Consider the following 21,066-nt stretch of genomic DNA (forward strand, 5'->3'; position numbering starts at 1 on the left):
GGTTCTCAGTCTGGGCCTCATGTTAGGCTCATTAGAGCTTAAAATATCCCAATGCCCAGACCATCCACAGGCTGATTAAATCATAATCCCAGGGAGGAGGCAGGTAAGGGGGTGCAGCCCAGTATTTTTTGAGGCTCTCCAGATGACCTCAGGATGTCACTCAGGGTTTCCAGCTAGACAGTGTGGAGTGGCTGAAAGAGAAGGTCCTGTCAATGTTGGAGCAGGGCTAGTGGCTGAGGAAGTGAGGAGTGGGTGCAATGGGCTACCCTGGCCATCCTGGAGGCCAGGATAGTCGTGCCTTTCACCCCCAGACTGGGAAAGGATGGGGGAAGAAGCATCTGGGGGGAGTCCACTGGGGGCCCAGAGATGTTTTGTATTCTCAGAAGTGAGAAATTAAATGAGAGTCTTCAGGAAAAAAAAAAAATTACATTCCATTTCCAATGGCCAGCGCCTATGAAAAAGGAGAGGGAAATGAATATTTACGGACATCCAGTATGCTCCTGGAATACAAGTTGACGTTTGATTTAATACTCACAGGCACTCTGTGAAATAAGTCAGAGGTTCTCAGATGTTAAGATGGGTTATAATCAGTGGGGGATGTGGACATGTGGATCCTGCAACCTTCAGCAGTTTTGTGCTGTGTGCTTAATCGCATCAGTTGTGTCTGACTCTTTGTGATTCCATGGACTGTAGGTCACCAGGCTCCTCTGTCCAAAGGATTTTCCTGGCAAGAATACTAGAGTTGTTTGCCACTTCCTCCTCCGGAGGTCTTCCCAACCCAGGGATCGAACCCACGTCTCCTGTGTCTCCCACATTGCAAGCAGATTTTTTAACCGCTGAGCCACCAGGGAAGCCCTCAACAATTTTAATGGCATTGGAATAGTTGAAGCATCTCAAACAAGCATCCCTGGTGATTTTAACACAGGAGCCCTTGGAGACAGGCTGGATGGTTGGTGTCACCAGGCTCCTTTTGCAAAGGAGCCAACTGGGGCTTAGAAACTTTGATCATTTTGGCCAGTGTCAGCCACATCTAGGGTCCTCCAAGCCTGTGATCACTACTTGGGTTTCTGAAACAGACTGCACCTTGCCAGGTTTTCGATCCTGAGCTCAGAGTTTTAAGTGTGTGAATGGGAGGCTGGACTGCTAGGACCCTTCAGCTGGTAGGAGAAGTAGAGAGATGCTCAGACTCATACCTGGAGTGGGGACCCACCCACTCTGCAACATGTTTCTGCCATATGTCTGGGTTCACAGACCATGACATGACCCAATGCTGGACTAGGGACTCCCTCCCACCTCCCTTTACTCTCATTATGGGACTTGCGACCAGTCTCTGAACTCGGCCTCAATATTCCCTCCACCTCCATCACCAGATTGCAGTGCAGATTTAAGGACACTGAGGACATCGAGGTCTACTGACTCATTTCCCCTGCATAAAACCTTCCAATGGGTAACCATGACAAAGAGAAGAGGATCCAAAACCTGACCATGACCCACAGGGCCCCAAAACCTCAGGGTCGTGCTTCCCTCTCCCAGCTCAGGATCTATGGTGCTGTCCCAAGAGGGTCTAGTGGCACGTGGCACCTTCTAGTCCAGGCATTCAGTATATGCTAAGCTTGGGCCAGACCATGAAGGTCACACATGACTCATGAAGCTGTGTCCGTGAAGAGTCGGACACAACTGAAGAGACAGGATGCAGGTGTGCGCCCTGAAGACGCTTTCTATGATTCCTTCTGATTCTAGAATTCTGTTCTGTGTGTGTGTGAATCGCTGTCATGTCCGTCTCTTTGCAACCCCATGGGCTGTAGCCCACCAGGCTCCTCTGTCCAGGGAATTCTTCAGGAAAGAATACTGGAGTGGGTACCCATTCCCTTCTCCAGGGGATCTTCCTGACCCAGAGATCGAATTTGAGTCTCCAGCATTGCAGGCAGATTCCTATTGCAGCTATAATCATTTCAAGTTTGGGGTAGTATCAAAATTCCTTAGGAGAGCAAGTCTTAGAATGGGCCGGTTGCTTCTCTTGAAGAGAACAGATTGACCTTGAACTCCAGAACCAGAGCTTGTGCAACCACACTGAACGCTGAATCAAGATGATTTCTGTTTGCTTTGCATCCCAAGGTCTTGGCAATAGACCCATTCTTTTGGGTTGATTTATTATAAATAAGGCATTGTCCTAGCTGTCACAGACTCAGAGGAATACATTGTGCTGCAGACAGCTGCTGTGATATGGGAATGGCTTTTAGACTAGGAGGGAACATTTCTTTCTTTTTTTCAAGGACAAAAGTATAAAGCCACTAGAGAATTCACTTGGCAACCATTCTGAAACAAGGCAGTCCCTTGAGAAAAAAATGTTCCCCATATTCCAACCCATTCCATACGTTTCACAGCAAAATAAAAATTAGCTGATAGTACACTGGTATGTCTTCACCTGCTTCCTAAAGGGTTTTTATTTTATTTATTTTTAAAAAGACTTTATTGAAATATACTTCATATACTACAAAAGGATTTCACATACCATAAAAGATACCCATTTGAAGTAATAGTTTGGTGGGTTTCAACATATTCACAAAGTTGGGTATTGATTGCCATTGTCTAATTCCTGGACGTTTTAATTATCCCCCAAAGAAACCCAGTGCCCTTTAGCAGTTACCCCTGGTTCCCTCTTTTACTGCAGCCCCTGCAGCCACTCATTTATTTTCTCACTCTGTTCTGGATGTTTCATATAAAAAATAAAATCTTGGGACTTCTCTGGTGGTCCAGTGGCTAGATCCTGTGCTCCTAATGCAGTGGGCCTGAGTTCGATCCCTGGTCAGGGAACTAGAGCCCACATGCCATGGCCAAATAAATAAATGTAATAAATAAATAAAATGTTATGATTTCTTTTACCTAGCATAATATTTTCAAGTTTTGTCTATGTTGTCTTGTGTATCAGAACTTTATTGCTTTTATGGCCAAATAATATTTCACAATATTGACCCCATTTTATTTATCCATTCATCAGCTGATACACACTTGTGCTATTTCTACTTTGGGGCTGTTATACCCCCATGAACATTCAAGTACCTGTTTGTGGATATGTGTTTTCAGTTCGGTTGGATATATACCTAGGAGTGGAATAGGTAACTCTATATTGACTTTTTGAGAAGCCGTCAGACTGTTTTCCATGGTGGCTGCATGATTTTGTAAACCTCTGAAAGATCTTGAAGGATGCAGTTATACTGCTGCTAAGTTGCTTCAGTCGTGTCTGCCTCTGTGCGACCCCATAGACGGCAGCCCGCTAGGCTCCTCTGTCTCTGGGATTCTCCAGGCAAGAATACTGGAGTGGGTTGCCATTTCCTTCTCCAATGCATGAAAGTGAAAAGCAAAAGTGAAGTTGCTCAGTCGTGCCCGACTCTTAGCGACGCCATGGACTGCAGCCTACCAGGCTCCTCCGTCCATGGGATTTTCCAGGCAGGAACACTGGAGTGGGGTGCCATCGCCTTCTCCATGCAGTTATGTGGCCCATTTCTAAAAGTAGTGTCATATGCATTTCTAGCAAGTGAAGTTCTTTGTTACTTTGAAAGAATATGTGTGTATGTATACACACATGTACATATTGATATGTGTATGTATATATTTGCATGTTTTGGGCTGCCAGTGATGAGTGATGTATGGCCTTTTTTGTTTTGTTTGTATGCATACTTAGAATTATATACTCATTACTTTTGAATTTCAAAGAAACTTAGAGACTTTGAAGTCCAACCCCAATTTTAGATAAGAAGAAACAGAAGCCTCCAGCTCAGGAACTTGCTCAAGGTCACACAAGATGCTGGGCACAGGAGAGACCAAACCCAGGTCTTCTGATTTGTGGCCTGTGGAGACCGAGGCTTCCCAGGTGGCGCTATGCACCTGGGAACCCACCTGCCAGTGCAGGAGACGTAAGAGACACAAGTTCAATCCCTGGGTCGGGAAGGTCCCCTGGAGGAGGGCATGGCAGCCCACTCCTGTATTTTTGTCTGGAGAATCCCATGGACAGAGGAACCTGGAGGGCTATAGTCCACAGGGTCGCAAAGAGTCAGACACAACTGAAGCAACTTAGCACAGAGACTGTGTGGACCTAGTAGAGTAGGTGGTTGGAGGCTAAGGTACAGGAAGAATCTGGGGAGTGGAGGGGGCAGATAGTAAATTACACATTCACATGCGCAAGCAGAGAAGTGGGCAGATGTTACAAATCGGATGATGTTTACCGTCAACAGTAACAAAAACATCCATGCACACTTATCAGTTCCCCAAAAGTGATATCAGTAGCAGAATTGTCTACAGCTGCACTGCCCTCCATGGTAACTACTTGTCACAGGTGGCTGTCGAGGATCTATGGCTTGTGCAACCGAGAGACAGAATTTCTAATTTTCTTTCATTTTAATTCCAATGGCCATCTGTGATTAGTGTCTGTCATTGCAGCTCTGGAATCATTAGATATAGGACAAAAATGGCGATGAGACTAAGGCCCAAGAAACAAGTTACCTGACCAAAAAGACTCAGTTAATTTACTGTATAAGCAGAACTTATTCTTTTTATGAGCAGGATCAAGATTATTGGAGTTCTTAGAAATGGAGAAGGACAATATGCAATTATCTTTCTCTAGGGCTGAATGACATCAGATCTGTTTTCATAAGTGCTGTGTGTGTGTGTGTGCACATGCTAAGTCGCTTCAGTCATGTCCAACTCTTTGAGGCACCATGGACCATAGCCTGCCAGGCTCCTCTGTCCATGGAATTCTCCAGGCAAGAGTACTGGAGTGGGTTGCCATGCCCTCCTCCAGGGGACCTTCCCAACCCAGGGATCAGTCTCTTATGTCTCCTTCATTGGCAGGCAGGTTCTTTACCACTAGCACCACCTGGGAAGCCCTTTATATGTGCTATCTCATTTAATCCCTGGTTCCCTGATCTGTCCCTACCACTTAACAAGTCACCTAAACCCAGCACAAGGTGTGGGACGGAGTAGGTGCTCAGGAACCATTTTTTGGATGAATAAATCAGCAGTCTGTATCCTTTTGGGCACCAGATACAGGTTACGTGGAAGACAATTTTTCCCCAGACTGGGTGGTGGGGTGGGGGTGGTTTCAGAATGGTTTAAGCACATTACACTTTTTGGGCACTTTATTTTTAATCTAATGCCACCACTCATCTGACAGGAGGTACCAGTCCGCGGCCCCGAGGTTGGGGACCTCTGGAGTAAATGAATGAATGGCTGAGAGGGACCTTGAAGTTCAGAACCAGGCCCGTTAGGTTGCAGGAGGGGTCTAGGGTCTGCTTGGGGAACCCCAACTCATTCATGGGTCCCCCTCTACATGTGCCATTTTGCCTTGCTCCTGCATCTTCAGCAAAGGAAGCTTGCAAACAGACTTTGGGGAGAGGAGAGAACAGTTGCATGTAATTTATGCTTTGTTTATTTTTTTCTCCTCATAGGAAAGAACAGCTGGATCCAGCAGCCAGGTACGTTTGTAATCATGAGTCCTCTTCTTCCCATCACTGTGTCGGGACAGAGGGTCCAGTTATGTATGGCCTGGGGCCCCTGGGCAGTCGTGCTGGTCATGAGATAGAGTTTCGGGGCTCACTGTGGTTGCTGGACACCATTTTCCTCTGCCAATTTCATGTAAATTTGCTCAAGAACAACTTAACTGTGATCATAGCGGCAGTCACCTTTTGAGTGTTTCTCCTCTGGGCAGGATTTTGTGCCTGGAGTCCTGCATGTGTGATCTCACATGGTCTTCACATCACCAATGAGAAATCGACTCTCATGCTTTCATTTATGGGTTGAGGAGGTTGGGTCTTAGAGAGGCTGAGTTACTCCCTTCCTGAGTCACACAGCTTCTGAGTAGTAAGACCAAAATTCGAACTCAGGTCTGAATATTCAGTCCATGTTATTTCCACTATAACTTGCTTCATTTGCTTCTTGGGCTCACAGATGTTTCCTCAAAAAGTGTGAAAGTGTTAGTCTTTGAGTCATGTCCAATTCTTTGTGACCCCATGGATTGCAGTTCTCAAGATTCCTCTGTCCTGAAATTCTCCAGGAATGGAGTAGGTAGCCATTCCCTTCTCCAGGGCATCTTCCTGACCCAAGAATCGAACCTGAGTCCCCTTCATTGCGTGCAGATTCTTTACTATCTGAGTCACCAGGGAAGCCCTCAAAAAGGAAATCAAGACTGTAATTCACAATCCCCAGTAAACCACGCTCACCACAGGCTGCTGCAGAGACAGAGGGAGCTCAGCTGTCTTCTTTCTGGTTCCTTTTCAAAAACATGTCACAATATCAGAGAAGCTATGGCTCCTAGTCGAAGTTATAAAGAAAGACCACCTCTTGTAAACAGTTGTACTGTTTGTATACATGTCATCCCTTCATATCTGCAAGGGATTTATTCCAGGACCCCTCTGTAGATACCAAAATCCATGGACGTCTAAGTCCCTTGTATCAGATGCCACAATATTTGCATAACCTTTACATGCAACCCACTCCAGTATTCTTGCCTAGAGAATCCCATGGACAGAGGAGCTTGGCGGGCTACAGTCCCTGGGGCTGCAAAGAGTCAGACACGACTGAGCGACTAACACTTTACATGCATCCTCCTGTGTACTTAAATCATCTCTAGATTAGTTAGTACAAGCACTCTATCAATAGTTGTAAAAACAATGTAAATGCTATGTAAAGAGTTGCCCAAGTGTGGCAAATTCAACTTTTGCACTTTGAAACTTTCTGGAATTTTTTCCCAAATGTTCTTGAGCCACACTTGGTTGAATCTGTGAATGCAGAACCTGCAGCTATGGAAAGCTGTATGGAAGACAGCTATTCTGTATTTACAAAACAGAAATTATGATAAATGTAAATATACATAGTATATTTTTAAAATATGTATTGAAACTGTTATTGTGGCAAACTACTTGTAAGGCCTATCAGTCCATCTCCTGGACACCATCTCAACCTCTAGAGCTGAAAGAATTTGGGCAGAAGTGGTAGTAGGACCCTAGACCACCTTGTATGGGAGCCACTTGAGGACAGTGACCCTTGGGAGTCTGGGTCAAGTGCTCTTGAATGGGGCCCAGGATGCCTCATTACACACATAATCCCGCCTGAAAGAAACGATTACAGATAGCGCCAGCTCGCTCACAGACACAGGCATGGCTTGGACTCTCTGCCTCCTTCATGCAGGTTTTCAAATGGAAGGAGTATTTCTTGCCTGGAACCAGTCTGGACTGTAGTGGGTATTTGGGTGTAGAGGAGGGGGCGGAACAGCTGACAGAGTTAGGGCACATTTGCTAGAGAACTTGCAGCCGTTTTGTGTCTCAGAGGCAAAGCAGGAAGATACCTCAGCGATCCTCTTCTAGATACTTTTTCAAGAGGACAGGCTCACCCCAAGTTCCAAAACTCATGAGCAACCAGGAGTTACACAACCTTAGGACTCTTCAACAGGGTTCCCTGCTCCCTCCCCTCTTGTGACCAACAGGGTTTCAGATCATGCAGGTGAATTATTCACTACAAGTGAATTATTCAGTCTACCATTACTGCCTTTCCTATGCAGACACGAATAGAATTCAGCCACACTGGAACATACATGCGGAATATTGCCACACCCTAGACTAGGCACTTCGGTTTATTTGGGGCTCAGATAGATGCTTTTTGCCACACTGCTGGGCATGCTTCTCCCATGATTGAAAATCTGAAATCATAATGCCATTTGTAAAAGGCCCGTTAAGTTCCAGGCCACTCCACTTTCATTGTCATCTAATTCCCAATTAAGACTTCTCATTTTTATGAAAAAAGAGCACAGGCGAGATAGCAACTTTCATTCACAGTTTTTCCCCCCTCTCAGAGAGAAAACAAGGTACCAAAGCCGCAAAGATTTGGCACATGAATGGTAACAGTTATTTATAGAATTGACAGTTGCCTTCTCTGCCTTTCTCAGGATAGACCATAGGGCCAGAGGCGCCTTCTAAAGCAGGGCCACTGTCCTTGTGTAGGGCCCCATTCTCCCATGTCTAAAAATGGAAGGAAGAAATAATGGAAAAATAAGAAACAAAATAAAGATTTTAAACCCTTGTGGGTGGGACTGACTTGCTCTATGCAGGTTACAAGTCTGTGTTCTTTGAGCTCACAACAAACAGAACGAAACGGATTGACCACTTCTTCAAAAGACTTTTCTATTGCCTGCAATGACACTGTACTCTTGGTTTATCCATCATTCATCTGTCCATCTCCATCCATTCATCATCTGTCCATCTGTCCATCCACCCATCTATCACTTATAAGCCATCATGCATCTATCCATCATCTATCACCCATCAACCATCCATCATACATCCATCCACCCATCCATCATCCATCCATCTGTTCACCCATCCATCTGCTTATTCAATGAATATTTATTAAGACCTCCTGTGTACCAGAAACCCTTTTAGGGAATATAGCTACAAACAAGAAAGACAAGGTTCCCAATTATTTACTTGACAGGGTGCCTCTCCGTTTTCCTGAAAGTGACATGTCCCAAACTCAACTTCTGTTCTTTTTTTTTTTAATTTTTGTTAGTTTATCCAGGACACACATGCCCAACAAAGATGGCATGAGGAAGCTAGAGAATGTAGTCAAGTTGGTCCCAAGCAAAGCTGTTTACTAAGTACTGTTTGCCTTTGGTATTCTTTAACCTCACCTATTGGGTTGTCTGTCTTCAAGTTCTCTGTAGTATCACAGCTTTCGTGACACCACATCCCCACAACCTCATCTTATTTTTGTACCCTTGATGGGAGGGGCAGGATTTGCATTTAAAAGTACCACTCCTAGGATTCTGTTTGTCTTTTGTTCATTTGAACACTTTTGTGAGTTTTAATGTGCAAAAATGAACCCAGAGCTAAGCTTGAAAGTAGAGACAAAAGAGATTTTAATTGAATTCAAAATGAGAAAAATCTAGATTGGAGCAGAAAAAGACTCAACCCTGGAAGGAGTATATAAGGAGGAGAAATGGGAAGAGAGAGGATTCAGAACCTGGCTGGATGGTATAACCACTGAGAATTTTTCCCGATGGAGAGAGTCCAAATGACTTTTTAATTTTAATTTTTAAATTTTAATTTTCTTTAAAAAACATGTACATGGTTCATAAGTCAAAGTATTGTAGAAGTAGGGACTCCCTGCCAGTCCAGTGATTAAGACTCCATGCTTCCAATGGCTTCCCATGTAGTTCAGTTGATAAAGAATCCTCCTGTAATGCGGGAAACCCCAGTTCAATCCCTGGATGGAGAAGGGATAGGATACCCACTCCAGTATTCTTGGGCTTCCCTTGTGGCTCAGCTGGTGAAGAATCCGCCTGCAATGTGGGAGACCTGGGTTCAATCCCTGGGTTGGGAAGATCCCCTGGAGAAGGGAAAAGCTACCCACTCCAATATTCTGGCCTGGAAAAGTCCATGGATTGTGTAGTCCGTGGGGTTGCAAAGAGTTGGACAAGAGCTACCTTCACTTTCACTTCCAATGCTTGGGACCTGGGTTCCATCCTTAGTCAGGGAACTAATGTCCCACATGCCATGCAGCACGACCAAAATAAAATGAAATAAACAGTTTAATAAGTAATAAGGATATAGAGGCAAACCGTGAAATGTCTTAGTACAACTTCTGTCCCTCTCCACCCCATTCCACTGTCCCACTCCCCATAAATAATTTCTTTTTCATTTTTAGGTATCTTTCCAGTGTTTCTTCAGCAAACACAAGCCAAAATTTATATTTTTATATTCCAACTTCCAAAAGTACTTTATTAATGATACTCAATTTAGGTTATTTGAGCTGTGAGGCAAATCCTCACCATTTACTAAAATCTACTTCATGCCACAGTCTTGTATGAAGTGTGTGTGTGTGTGTGTGTGTGTGTGTGTGTGTGGTTGTGTGTGTATCAAGGAAAGGGACTGCCAAACTCAGCTTCTGATTTCTTCTCCAAACCTGTTTTGTCCCATTTGCTCAACTGAAAATAAATGGCGTCCCCATAGAAATAAACAGCCTTTCCACCTACCCGTACTGTATACAGCCAGAAACTTTCTCTTTCCCCTGTGGCCACATGGAACCCATCGAGGAAGACGAGCACAGTTCTTCTCCAGAATAAATGTCCAAGTTCTGGTCTCCTCTTGCTCCTCAGTGCCGTCACCCTGGTCCAGACCACCAGCACCTCTTGCCTGGAAAGCATCAGTGGCTTCTTCATTGCTCTTTCAGTTTTTCCTTACTCCCCTCCAATCCATTCTCCATGGAGAGGCCACTGTGTTTCCCTTTGGGGGAAAAAATGTTTTTTACTGTATGTACACATAAACTGTGCTGTCTTAACCATTTTTAAATGTACGTTTAAGAAGTGTCCAGTATATTCATGCTGTTGTGCAACCAGTCTCAGTACTTCCCAGTCTTATAAAACTGAGACTCTATGCCCGTTAAACACCAGCTCCTCATTTTCCCCTCCCTCTAGCCCCTGACAATCACCACTCTCTTATACTTTATGGGTTTGACTACTCTAGAATCCTCATGTGAGTGAAATCGTATCGTGTTTGTCCTTCTGTGATGGGCTTACTTCACTTGTGGCATAATGAAGATTCATCCATGCTGTAGCTGGCGTCAGAGTTTCCTTCCTTTGAAGGCTTCAGTGAATGTCTATACTGCATTTTATTGACCCGTTTATCCATCCATGGACATTTGGGTGGTTCCCACCCTCTGGCCGTTGTGAATAATGCTGCTGTGACCATGTATATGTATATTTTTAATGTAAAGTTGATATACTCTTTCCTTCTTAAAACTCTTTTGGTGTCTCCAGGTAGACTTAGAATGATAAAAATTCCTATTTTCTCTTCCCATTTTAGAAGCTTATTTTCCTTTTTCTTTGGCTGTGCCCTGTGACTTGTAAGATCTTAGTTCTCTGACCAAGTATCAAACCCACGGCCCTTGCAGTAGAAGGGCAGAGTCCCAACCACTGGCCTACCAGAACTGTCCCCTGCAGTGGCTGATCTTCATGGCAGGCATCCTGTTTCTATCCTAAGTTCCCTCAGGGCTCACCATCTGGGGTGGCTATAATGTAATGGTTTGATGGCTGCAGCATCCTTTGTTATAGAGCAGGTAGCATTTTTTTTTTTCATTGATGCTGGTCAGATTTCTAGCAATATATGTATGTTTGCCTGTCACGTGACTTCTTGACCTTATTGTAAGCTAACTGGAGGCTGAAAACCATACCTGCTTTGGTCACTACTGTAACCTCAGCAAGTTACCAAGAGTCTAGCATTTTCAAGATGCAGAACACATTTTTGTTGGGTAAATAAGTGACATTAGCTCTGTTTTACAGGTGAAGATAAAACCTGAATCAGAGTTAATGCCTTACCCAAGTTGAACTATTAACTACAAAGCAGCTATTTGAACTCAGTTCTCTTCCTCCAGAGGCAGCACTCTTTCCGCTCTACAGCAGTTCCTTTATCAGCTGAGGATGGATGCATCTTGTTAATCAGAAGCTCGAGTGTTGTTATTTCTTCCTTCCTTCACTCAACATCATAACGATGCTGTAAGGGCTTACTATGTGCCAGGCACTGTGTTAGGTGCTGGATAACGAGACAAAGGGCAGTTTCTGAACAAATAGCTTACCCTTTTCATGTCTTAATGGCAGCTCTATTGACTTTTGGATGGGATAAGCCTTTGTTGTGGGGGCTGCCCTGCGTGCATTATAGGAAGTTTAACAACATCCCTGGCCTTGACCCACTAGAAGCCAGGAGCACCCCCCCCAAGTTATGTCAATCAAATATGATTCCAGACTTCACCAAGAGTCCCCTGGGGGCAAAATCACCGCTGGTTGAGAACCACTGCTATAGTGAGAGAGTCCCTCGTAAGGTGAAGATTTCATTATGATGGCCAAGTGCCGTGGTTGAGAAAAGCCTCAAAACAATGCACAGTGAATGGTTATCTCATTGGCCCAAAAGTGGAAGTGTCCCTGGGGACTGCTACTTGGACCAAGTTTCAAACAAAATCAGTTATTTGGATAAAAGATAGGATGACAGTTTTCCTAGGCACAGGCCACAGCTTGTGCTGAGGCTGGGAAGCATGAAATAGGGGAATGCACATAGTTTAACACAACTTAAATTCTGTGTAGTCAAAGCTGTGGCTTCTCCAGTAGTCATGTGTGGATGTGCGAGTTGGACCATAAAGAGTGCTGGGTGCTGAAGAATTGATGCTTTTGAACTGTGCTGCTGGAGAAGACTCTTGAAAGTTCCTTGGACACAAAGGAGATCAAACCAGTCAATCCTAAAGGAAATCAACCCTGAATACTCACTGGAAGAACTGATGCTGAAGCTGAAGCTCCAATAGTTTGGCCAACTGATGCAAAGAGCCTGGATGCTGGGAAAGACCCTGATGCTGGGAAAGACTGAAGGCAGGAGCAGAAGAGGATGACAGAGAATGAGATGGTTGGATGGCATCATCAAACTCAACGGACAGGAGTTTGAGCAAGCTCTGGGAGATGGTGAAGGACAGGGAAGCCTGGTGTGCTGCAGTCCATGGGGTTGAAAACAGTCAGACATGACTTAGCAACTTAACAAGAGTTCCTGGAGCAAGAGCCCAGGGCAAGGACTGTATAATCTTGCCAGGAAAGAAAAACCTTGATGTTATTTTTCCCGTCTCTAGTCTGTATTTCCAGTTTTCCCAACTCATGTTTGGAAATTGTTTGTCCACCCTTAACAAATCAGAGACCTTAGCTTTCTAAGGAAATCTGATGTCAGCTTCATAGAGAGCTTTTCTTGCAAGATCTGTGAGCCTTCAGATACAAGGCCTGAAATATGCACTAGAAATCCATACAGAGAAGGGCCCAGATGGGTTTTGAGTTTCAGGGATAAACTTGGCCTTGCATTTGATTATCCTTTAGGGTCTTGGGTTTCAGGCAACACAATTAAGAAGTAAGCTGATCACCCACTTTGCTGGAGGAAGAATTCCATAAGCCTCTTAGGTGTTATGACTGTGAGTAACTGAGAGCCGAGATTTCTGACCTGTGCCCACTGCATCTGGATTCGTAATGCTGTCGGAATTCGTCTCATAAACTGACCTCTGTGACCAGTGGGGTATTAAGTGACCATGGCCAAAGCAACTCAGACTGTTAAGAGATAGAAGTGAAGCATTGAAATGCCAGATAAGTGAATTCTCAGTCCTCACAGAGACAGGACCAAGCAATCTCTTTCATTATCTAATAATCAGCACCTACGCTGAGATTTCAAATCCGGACAGAGTGATGGCCATTACTTTTGTCTCGCTTAGTTTTTCTGGAATTAAACTCCTCATATATTGATACTTATCTCCTGCTGTGGTCAAACTCAGTGACGGTGGTGAGTGTTTCAGACTACCATTAAGAAGTACCATAAAATTATATATATATAACCTGAGAACTCACCTCAGTTCATTTAAAAAAAGAAAAACACTATTTTTTTTGTGGCTTAGGAAATATTATCCATCCTTTTCACACATGTTATTAGCCCTCTGCTGTTTCTGTGGGAAGAGGATTATTTACTGAGATAATGATGACAGCCAGCATTTATTGAAAGCATCTCGCGACCGTCTGTCCACCTCCCAGACAGCAGGCTAAGCACTTTACGTGCATTCCCTCATTTAACCCTTATGCACCCGTGTGTAATGCGGGCTGATCCCCATTCTTCTGCACATGAGGAAGCTGGGACCCACACAGCATGAGTTCTGTGTTCTAGGTCACCTGTTTTTTCAAGACGTTTCCCCCCAGGTCAGTTTTGCCCCGAAGCCCTGAACATCAGGATGTACTGAGCAGCGGTGTGGGATGGCTTCAGAGATAAGCAGGCAGAATCCTTGCTTTTCCAGGACTGCACAAGCAGGCAGGCATGGGCGTGTAAAGCCTTGACACTGTATTAAACCCAGAGACAAACACAGCCTGTCTCAGAAGCATATAGGGAGTAGTTTCCAAGAAGGGACACTTGGGCAGTTTTAAAGGGCTGATGGGAATGAGGTCAGCTGAGAAGGGAAGAAAGGGCATGGCTGAGTGCACCAAGGCACGCAGGAGGGGACTTGGGGATGGGCAAGGCGTCTGATGTGGATGGAATGATGGATCTGCTTGGTATTACAAAGACAGGTAGGCAGAGGCCAGGAAGCAGGGGGGCCTGAGCAGTGACTGTCCTAACCCCCCTCTTCTTAGTTCATGGCTAGGAAAGCCTTCTGTGTGTCTTCAGGGATTTCCTGCCTTGTTCTGTATTTTTAGCCTCCAGATGCTGATTTTGTCTCCATTAGTCATTAACTTAGTGCTGGTCAGGAAAGGCACTCTGAAAAATCTGGACCAGCTCAGGAAAGATGGAGCCATCTGAATTTATCCTGATGGGTGGGTTATTAATGTAACAGTGTTGTGGGACAGAGAACAGTCAGAAGGAGTCAGGAGTAACAATGACTCATCCATATATTCACTCATTCTTTCATGAATCAAATATTTCTTAGTGCCTTCTCTGTGCCGAGCTGAAGGCAAGAAGCACCATGGACAGTATCACATGAAGTGGTCCCCGGATCTCTCCTAAGCAAGGTGTGGTTAGGCTCACTTAACTGATGAGGACCAGGTGTTTAGAGAGCATAGGGCACCCGCTCAACAAGAGATGTTCCCACCCCTGCAGTCCCAACGCCAGGACCACCTCACTACACCAAGCCGCAAAGTCGGCAGCAGCTTCTGGTATGAGGCACGTGACCGTCATAACCAGACATCGACATTAGAAATAGTAATCTCAGGCTGATGAAAAGCTGATTTGACAACCCACATTCATATTCATTCGTTCACTCACTTCTCCCACAAGTACCCGCACACTTGCTGGGTGCCAAGTCCCATGTGGGTGATGAGGAGAAAGAAGCTGAGCTGAGTGTATCGATGTGTGACACACACTAGGGCTCCTTCTGGTCTGTGCCGCACAAAAGGACATCATCCCTGTGTCCACTCGGGTGAAAGGCAGAGGTTAAGAAACGGAAGGAGAAATTGCTGTTTGTAGAGTACCTGTGTGCTGTGCTTTATCTTTGACAAACAGCATCCCATAGCAACCAAGTCAAGTGGGACATGCTTATCCCTATTTTAAAGATGAGGTAATTGAGGTTTGAGAAGGTCACAGATTTGCCCAAGGACACGGAGATGGTTTTTGCTCGAGGGCAACTTCCTGTTGGATTTATTAGGTTTCTTCTTGTGCCTAGAAGACTTTCAGCCGTATGCTGAAGTTCCCTGACCCTTTCTCAGAATAACAACTTTGAATTTACGACTAAAATGCAGACAGTTACCAAAGAAGCTGATTATGTTGAAATGTAATTATCAAAATAGTTAAACTTTTGAGATGCAGTCAATACGTGTGCTTCTTTGTGATGAATCTAATGATGTGATATAGTGGCAAGTAGAATAATTTTGTAATTTTGATGCAGTGATGAGCATAGCAACACATGAAGGTAATAGGATATAAGATGATCTGTGATTTCTGTTATAGAAAGTCAGAGGATACGGCTGGGGCATTGAGGGTATTACTGGGGTTCATTCATACATTCATAATTGAAAGACATGCTAACCTTCAGTTTGAGATTCGTGAATGAAAATCTAATTAGTAAATTTAAAATGCAATGCTTTTCCCATCCAAGCTCATGGATCCCACCCCCAAAAAAGCTCTGTCCATGGTCACGGGGAGGTGTCTGTGGACACCAGGTTAAGGCACCTGCTTTGTGTCATGTCATCCAGTTCTGTTTAAGGAACACTTGATAAGGCTTAGCCTCTGGGGGTCACCATCCGGGCGCCACGGAGTGGTGCTGAGGAAGTTGCTGATGCAGAGGAGGTGGGAGTGGAGGAGGACCAAAGCTTTGCTGCCTGCTACCAGGAGCTGGCGTTTTATATCCTGGATCTCATTTAAGCTGCACTTAAGCATATGAGGAAACCGAAATTCAGAGAAACACACCGGAGATGTACTAGCTAGTCAGTTGCCGAGCTATCATCTGAAGCAAGCCGCATCCCTTTCCAAGCAGCTCAGTCAGACTGAGCATCGGAGGCGCAGGTCCTATGCCCGCGCGGAGGAGGATGTATACGTCTTGATGGAGAGGGACGGGAGATTACGAAAGCCTGCACTCAAGGAGGAAAATTGTTCACTTTTGCTTATTTTGTAGCCAAAAGCTGGGTCTCTTGGATCGGGTTCGCCTTTCTAATCCTCGTGGTAGCAATACTAAAGGAAAGCTATTTACCCCTCTGAATGTAGATGCCATAGAAGAAAGTCCTTCTAAAGAACCAAAGCCTGTTGGCTCAAACAATAAAGAGCGTTTCCGCACCGCCTTCCGCATGAAAGCATACGCTTTCTGGCAGAGCTCTGAAGGTAACCCCTTCCTCTTCCTAACCCTGTCTCTTCCACATCTTCTCTCTCCCTACCCTGCGGAAGAATCCTGCAATCTACATAATAGCCCACTCCTGCTGCCCTGAACCAGCTTCTGGCTTGTTTTATTCTAGGCCCCTGGGCTGTGATAGGTTCCTGCCCTCACCCTGAGCGCAGAGGGCCCACGTTAGCTGTCCCCCCGGCCGGGGTCACCACGTGTGCCTGCCCAACCCCTGCAGGGAGCCTTGAAACACACCGCATGGTTCCTAAGGGTGGCCTCGTGATGAGCTCATTGCTAAGAAGGTCACCTTGAAGGATGGAGGGGGCCGGGGGCAGAGTGGTCTGGACACCTGGGGACCTCCACATCCCAAGGCGGTGGGGAGAAATATGGGGAAAGTGTCCTGTGGAGGCTGTTGGAGCGAGTGCCGCTTTCACTTACCAAAAGGGAGGATGATCAGGGCTCAGAAAGTGACCTCCCAGCCCACGGTCACAAGGATAAAGTCTGACAGGGCCAGGGTCTGAACTCAGGTGTGTGACAAACACCTCGGTACATGCCCTTGGCGGCCTCCAAAGGGGCCACCTGGGAACCCTGGAACACGCACCACCCTCCCCGCCCCCTGCTCCAGGGACCGTCCAACACTGCAGGCGCTTACCAGACTTCTGGATTATGGGAGGGAGACGCTGAGAAAGTCTGAGTGATGTCACCCCTGGAGAGCACGTTGGGGGTTCTGAAATGGAAATGGAGACTTGGGAGGCTGAGTTTGAAGGGCTCTGATGAAGTGGTGGCCTGCCACTGATATGGGTGTCTCCCTCTCAGATGCCGGGACGGGGGAGCCCACAGCGGAAGACAGGGGCTACGGGAATGACTTCCTCATCGAAGACATGATCCCCACCCTGAAGGCAGCCATCCGAGCCGTCAGGTAAGCACCTCCTCCCACTTTAGGCCTCCCAGGCCCCAGCTCTGCTCCTCCAGGTCACGGCTTTGTAAAGTGGTCTTGGGCTTTGGGAAGGTGGGCAGGAAATTTCTCAACCCCTGGAGCAAGTTCAGAGAGTATGTCAATACTCTAAGTGGGGGGGGTGCTGCCTAAAGAAAAGTGATGACGATTCAGAGAGTATGTCAATACTCTAAGTGGGGGGGGTGCTGCCTAAAGAAAAGTGATGACGACATTAGCAGGTCATTAGCAGGTTGGAGACACTGGTGATCCTCTTGTCTGCCTTTGCCACTACTTATTTTATGTTTAAACATTCTTATGGGAGTATGGTTACTTTGGGCTTCCCTGGTGGCTCAGAGGTAAAGAACCCACCTGCCAGTGCAGGAGCCACAGGGGACAGGGGCTCGATCCCCGGGTCAGGAAGATCCCCTGGAGGAGGGCATGACAACCCACTCCAGTGTTCTTGCCTGGAGAATCCCGTGGACAGAGGAGTCCGGTGGGCGCAGTCCACGGGGTCGCAAAGAGTCGGATGTGACTGAAAACCTAGCACACACGTGGTTGCTTTACAGTGTTGTGTTAATGTATTTTAATGCTATTGGCCACGGAGGGTGTGTTGACATGCGTTTTCTTCTTTTATAGGCTTCTGACTCAAAATAGCTTTTCTCCCATCTGTCTTCATTCATTTAGTTCTTTTTAATTAGCATTTTCAACGTGATAATCAATTATAGGATTTTTTGGTCTGTTTCAGACGAGACTTATAATTCACCCTGACTATTTCTATTTTGCTTGAAATGCCATAAGAAAATTAAGAAAATATGTTACTACTTCAAGAAAACTTTGGATATGAGTTTATAAGCACTCCACTGTGATGGTAGTAAATTCTAGAAACTAAGTCAGAGTCACTAAGAACTAGTCATGGTATTTTCAGATTTTTAGTCTAATAGAGCAGGAAGCACAAAAGTTTATAATATGTGGCCCTCAGCAAAGCTGTTGGCATGGTTCTTCATGACATCACTGTACAATGTGCCAGAAGTATGGCTGGATAAGAAACACAACTTCCTGGATTCTTAACTGGTTGAATGATCTTATTCAAAGAAAACCAATGAATGAATCTGTGTTGGGCTTGAAGGAGGTCTTTGCTGAGATGCTTCCTGGTCTGGCTTCTGCCCCGTCCTTTGGAGTACTGTCATTGATGCCTTAGTTCAGAGGTTGGCAGACATTTTTTTTTGTGAAGAGTCAGATATGTAGTAAATATGTCAGCCTTTATGATCCCTAGGTCTCTGTCGTGTTTAACTTTGATCTTGAAGTGCAAAGGAAGCCATAGACAGTATATAAACGAATCACTGAGGCTGTGTTCCAATACAACTCTTATTTTCGAACACAAGCAGTGGGCCAGACTTGGCTGCAAGCCATAATTCCTGACACCCACCTTTGGTAGAGCTGTGTAATGGGCAGGCTTAGAAAGTGACATAGAATTGGAAAGGATAGTGACTTGAATAGTCCAATTGATAGACCGAAATAGTGTTTAGAGGCTGAAGTCATGGGCTGTGACAAACAAAATGAGTCTTGAATGCACCATTAAAAAAAGCTTATACAAGTATGAGATGGGAGGACCTGGGTTACTGTGTTTCTTATCACTAGGTTGTGATTTGGTGTTTTAAATTGACACTATGTTCAGTAAGAGTTGACCTCGTGAGGGAGATTTCAAGAAGATTAATCACCTAAGGCGACTTTATTGATTCCCAGGAAGATGGAGGTGAGGATTCCAAGTTCTGGGTGCCCCACTTTATTAACAGTCTGAAAAAACTTGAAGAACCAAAGCTAGCTTTTCTCTTCCAGGAGCTCATAAGCCAAAGGATTAAGGAGGCTATTGAGGAAGAGATATGTCAGCTGTCCTCAAATAGGAAGCAGTGTGACGCAGCTGTTAGGACTGTGAGCCTTGTCCCCATACAACCCTGAGTTTCAGGGAAACTCTGACATTATCAGCAAGATGGCCCTGGGAAGAGGCTGAAGCTCCCTCGGCCACAGTTCCATCATCTGTGAATCAATTTATTAGCAAATTGTTTAAAATTAACTCATCCCAGTGTCTGGCATGTAGTGAAAAGTGAAAGTGTTAGTTGCTCAGTCATGTCAGACTCTTTGAGACTCTGTGGACTGTAGCCCAGCAGGCTCCTCTGTCCGTGGGATTCTCCAGGCAAAAATACTGGAGTGGGTTGCCATTCCTTTCTCCAGGGGATCTTCCAGACCCAAGAATCAAATCCAGGTCTCACGTACTGCAGGCAGATTCTTTATCATCTGAGCCACCAGGGAAGCCCAATGTGTAATAAATGTTAGCTTTTATTGTCATAATAAAAGAAATATGAATTTCTTATTATTCATATGAGTGAAAAGGGATAGTCATGAAGAAGAGACACCAGCCAGCCCAACTTAGTGTGGTTCCAAGAGGTGGATTGAGGACCAGGACCTGGGACTTCTCATCAAGTCGTGTCTTTTTGGTTCTTTTATTACCACCACCACCCCCCACCCCAGAATTTGTCCATCTTGTATCATAAGTTCCTTCACTCTCCACTCCTGATGCACAAATGTCTCTACTTTGCCTGGCAGAATTCTACAATTCCGTCTCTATAAAAAAAAATTCAAGGAGACTTTGAGGCCTTATGACGTGAAGGATGTGATTGAACAGTATTCTGCCGGACATCTCGACATGCTTTCCCGAATCAAGTACCTTCAGACAAGGTAAGACAGCACACCTGGAAGGATGGTGCCCTCCTGGCTGCTGAGGAATTGGCCAGGGAGACCGCAGAGCTGAGGGCGAGAGGCATCCACTCATCCTCAATGCAGGAGAGAAATGTTAAGAGCAAAAATGTTAAGAACAAAAATACTCATCAAATAGAGACATCAAGGCCAACCAACACGAGATCAAATGAGCTGGGGAGAATTTCTATGAAATTGACATGGCCAAGATTAACAGTCTGATCAGGCCTCAGAAAGAGAAAAAGCATGTATCTTACTGGTCCCTAACTCTGATCCTTTGTATATGCCAACAAAATTCAGATTATCTAAAATGAGTCCAGTTGGCTAGTTCCAAATATAAATTTTTACTCAATTAAAAGTTCATCAAGTGTTAGTTGTAACAGTGAACATATGGAAACAGCATTGATTCCTAGCTAATAATTATCACTGTTTTTGTTGATCACCTGGGCACTTCACATATATGTCTCCAATCCCTTATAACCCCCTAAGGTTTTACATTAGAGCTGCCATATACCAATGAGAAGACCAAGGTTTACAAGACAATGATCTTGCCCCAAACTACCCAGCTAGTAGGTGGCAGAGCTGGAAGTGAAACCAGATCCAGGACGGGGTACAAAACTCCCGTCCTCTGTAACACACCTCCATTATATAAATAGTGATTCAGAAAAGAATGGTACCTGGTCTCATTAAAAAGTTACGCCACCATCAAATGATATTTTTACAGTCTATATAGTAAGATAAAAAGTTATGTGATATATAGTGGATATATATGCATAATATGATTACTAACTGCATACTCAGAAATATATACAAACTTATACATATTTATATACTTATAGGTACATATATCCTGGAGGAGGGCATGGCAACCCACTCCAGTATTCTTGCCTGGAGAATCTCATGGATAAAGGAGCCAGGCCTGCTACAGTCCATAGGGTTGCAGAGTCAGACACAACTCAAGTGACTTGGCACGCACTCATGCACAGGGTCAGTGGAGGAGCAGTTGGGTTTGCAGAAGGACATAGAGAGGC

The 21,066-nt window shown here is 45.0% G+C and overlaps 1 protein-coding gene across 1 annotated transcript in view; it reads left to right on the top strand.

The window, feature by feature from the left end:
- The window catches only part of KCNQ3 (potassium voltage-gated channel subfamily Q member 3), a 293,516-nt gene that overhangs the window by 258,888 nt on the left and 13,562 nt on the right, over positions 1-21,066 (top strand). The window contains exons 9-12 of the mRNA XM_040262117.1: positions 5,445-5,471; positions 16,150-16,352; positions 17,167-17,269; positions 19,886-20,017. Coding sequence (XP_040118051.1) covers positions 5,445-5,471; positions 16,150-16,352; positions 17,167-17,269; positions 19,886-20,017 — 465 coding nt within the window. The remainder of the gene's footprint in view (positions 1-5,444; positions 5,472-16,149; positions 16,353-17,166; positions 17,270-19,885; positions 20,018-21,066) is intronic.

The sequence above is a fragment of the Oryx dammah genome, unplaced genomic scaffold (genome assembly GCF_014754425.2).
Source record: "Oryx dammah isolate SB20612 unplaced genomic scaffold, SCBI_Odam_1.1 HiC_scaffold_19, whole genome shotgun sequence".
NCBI classification, from domain to species: Eukaryota; Metazoa; Chordata; class Mammalia; order Artiodactyla; family Bovidae; genus Oryx; species Oryx dammah.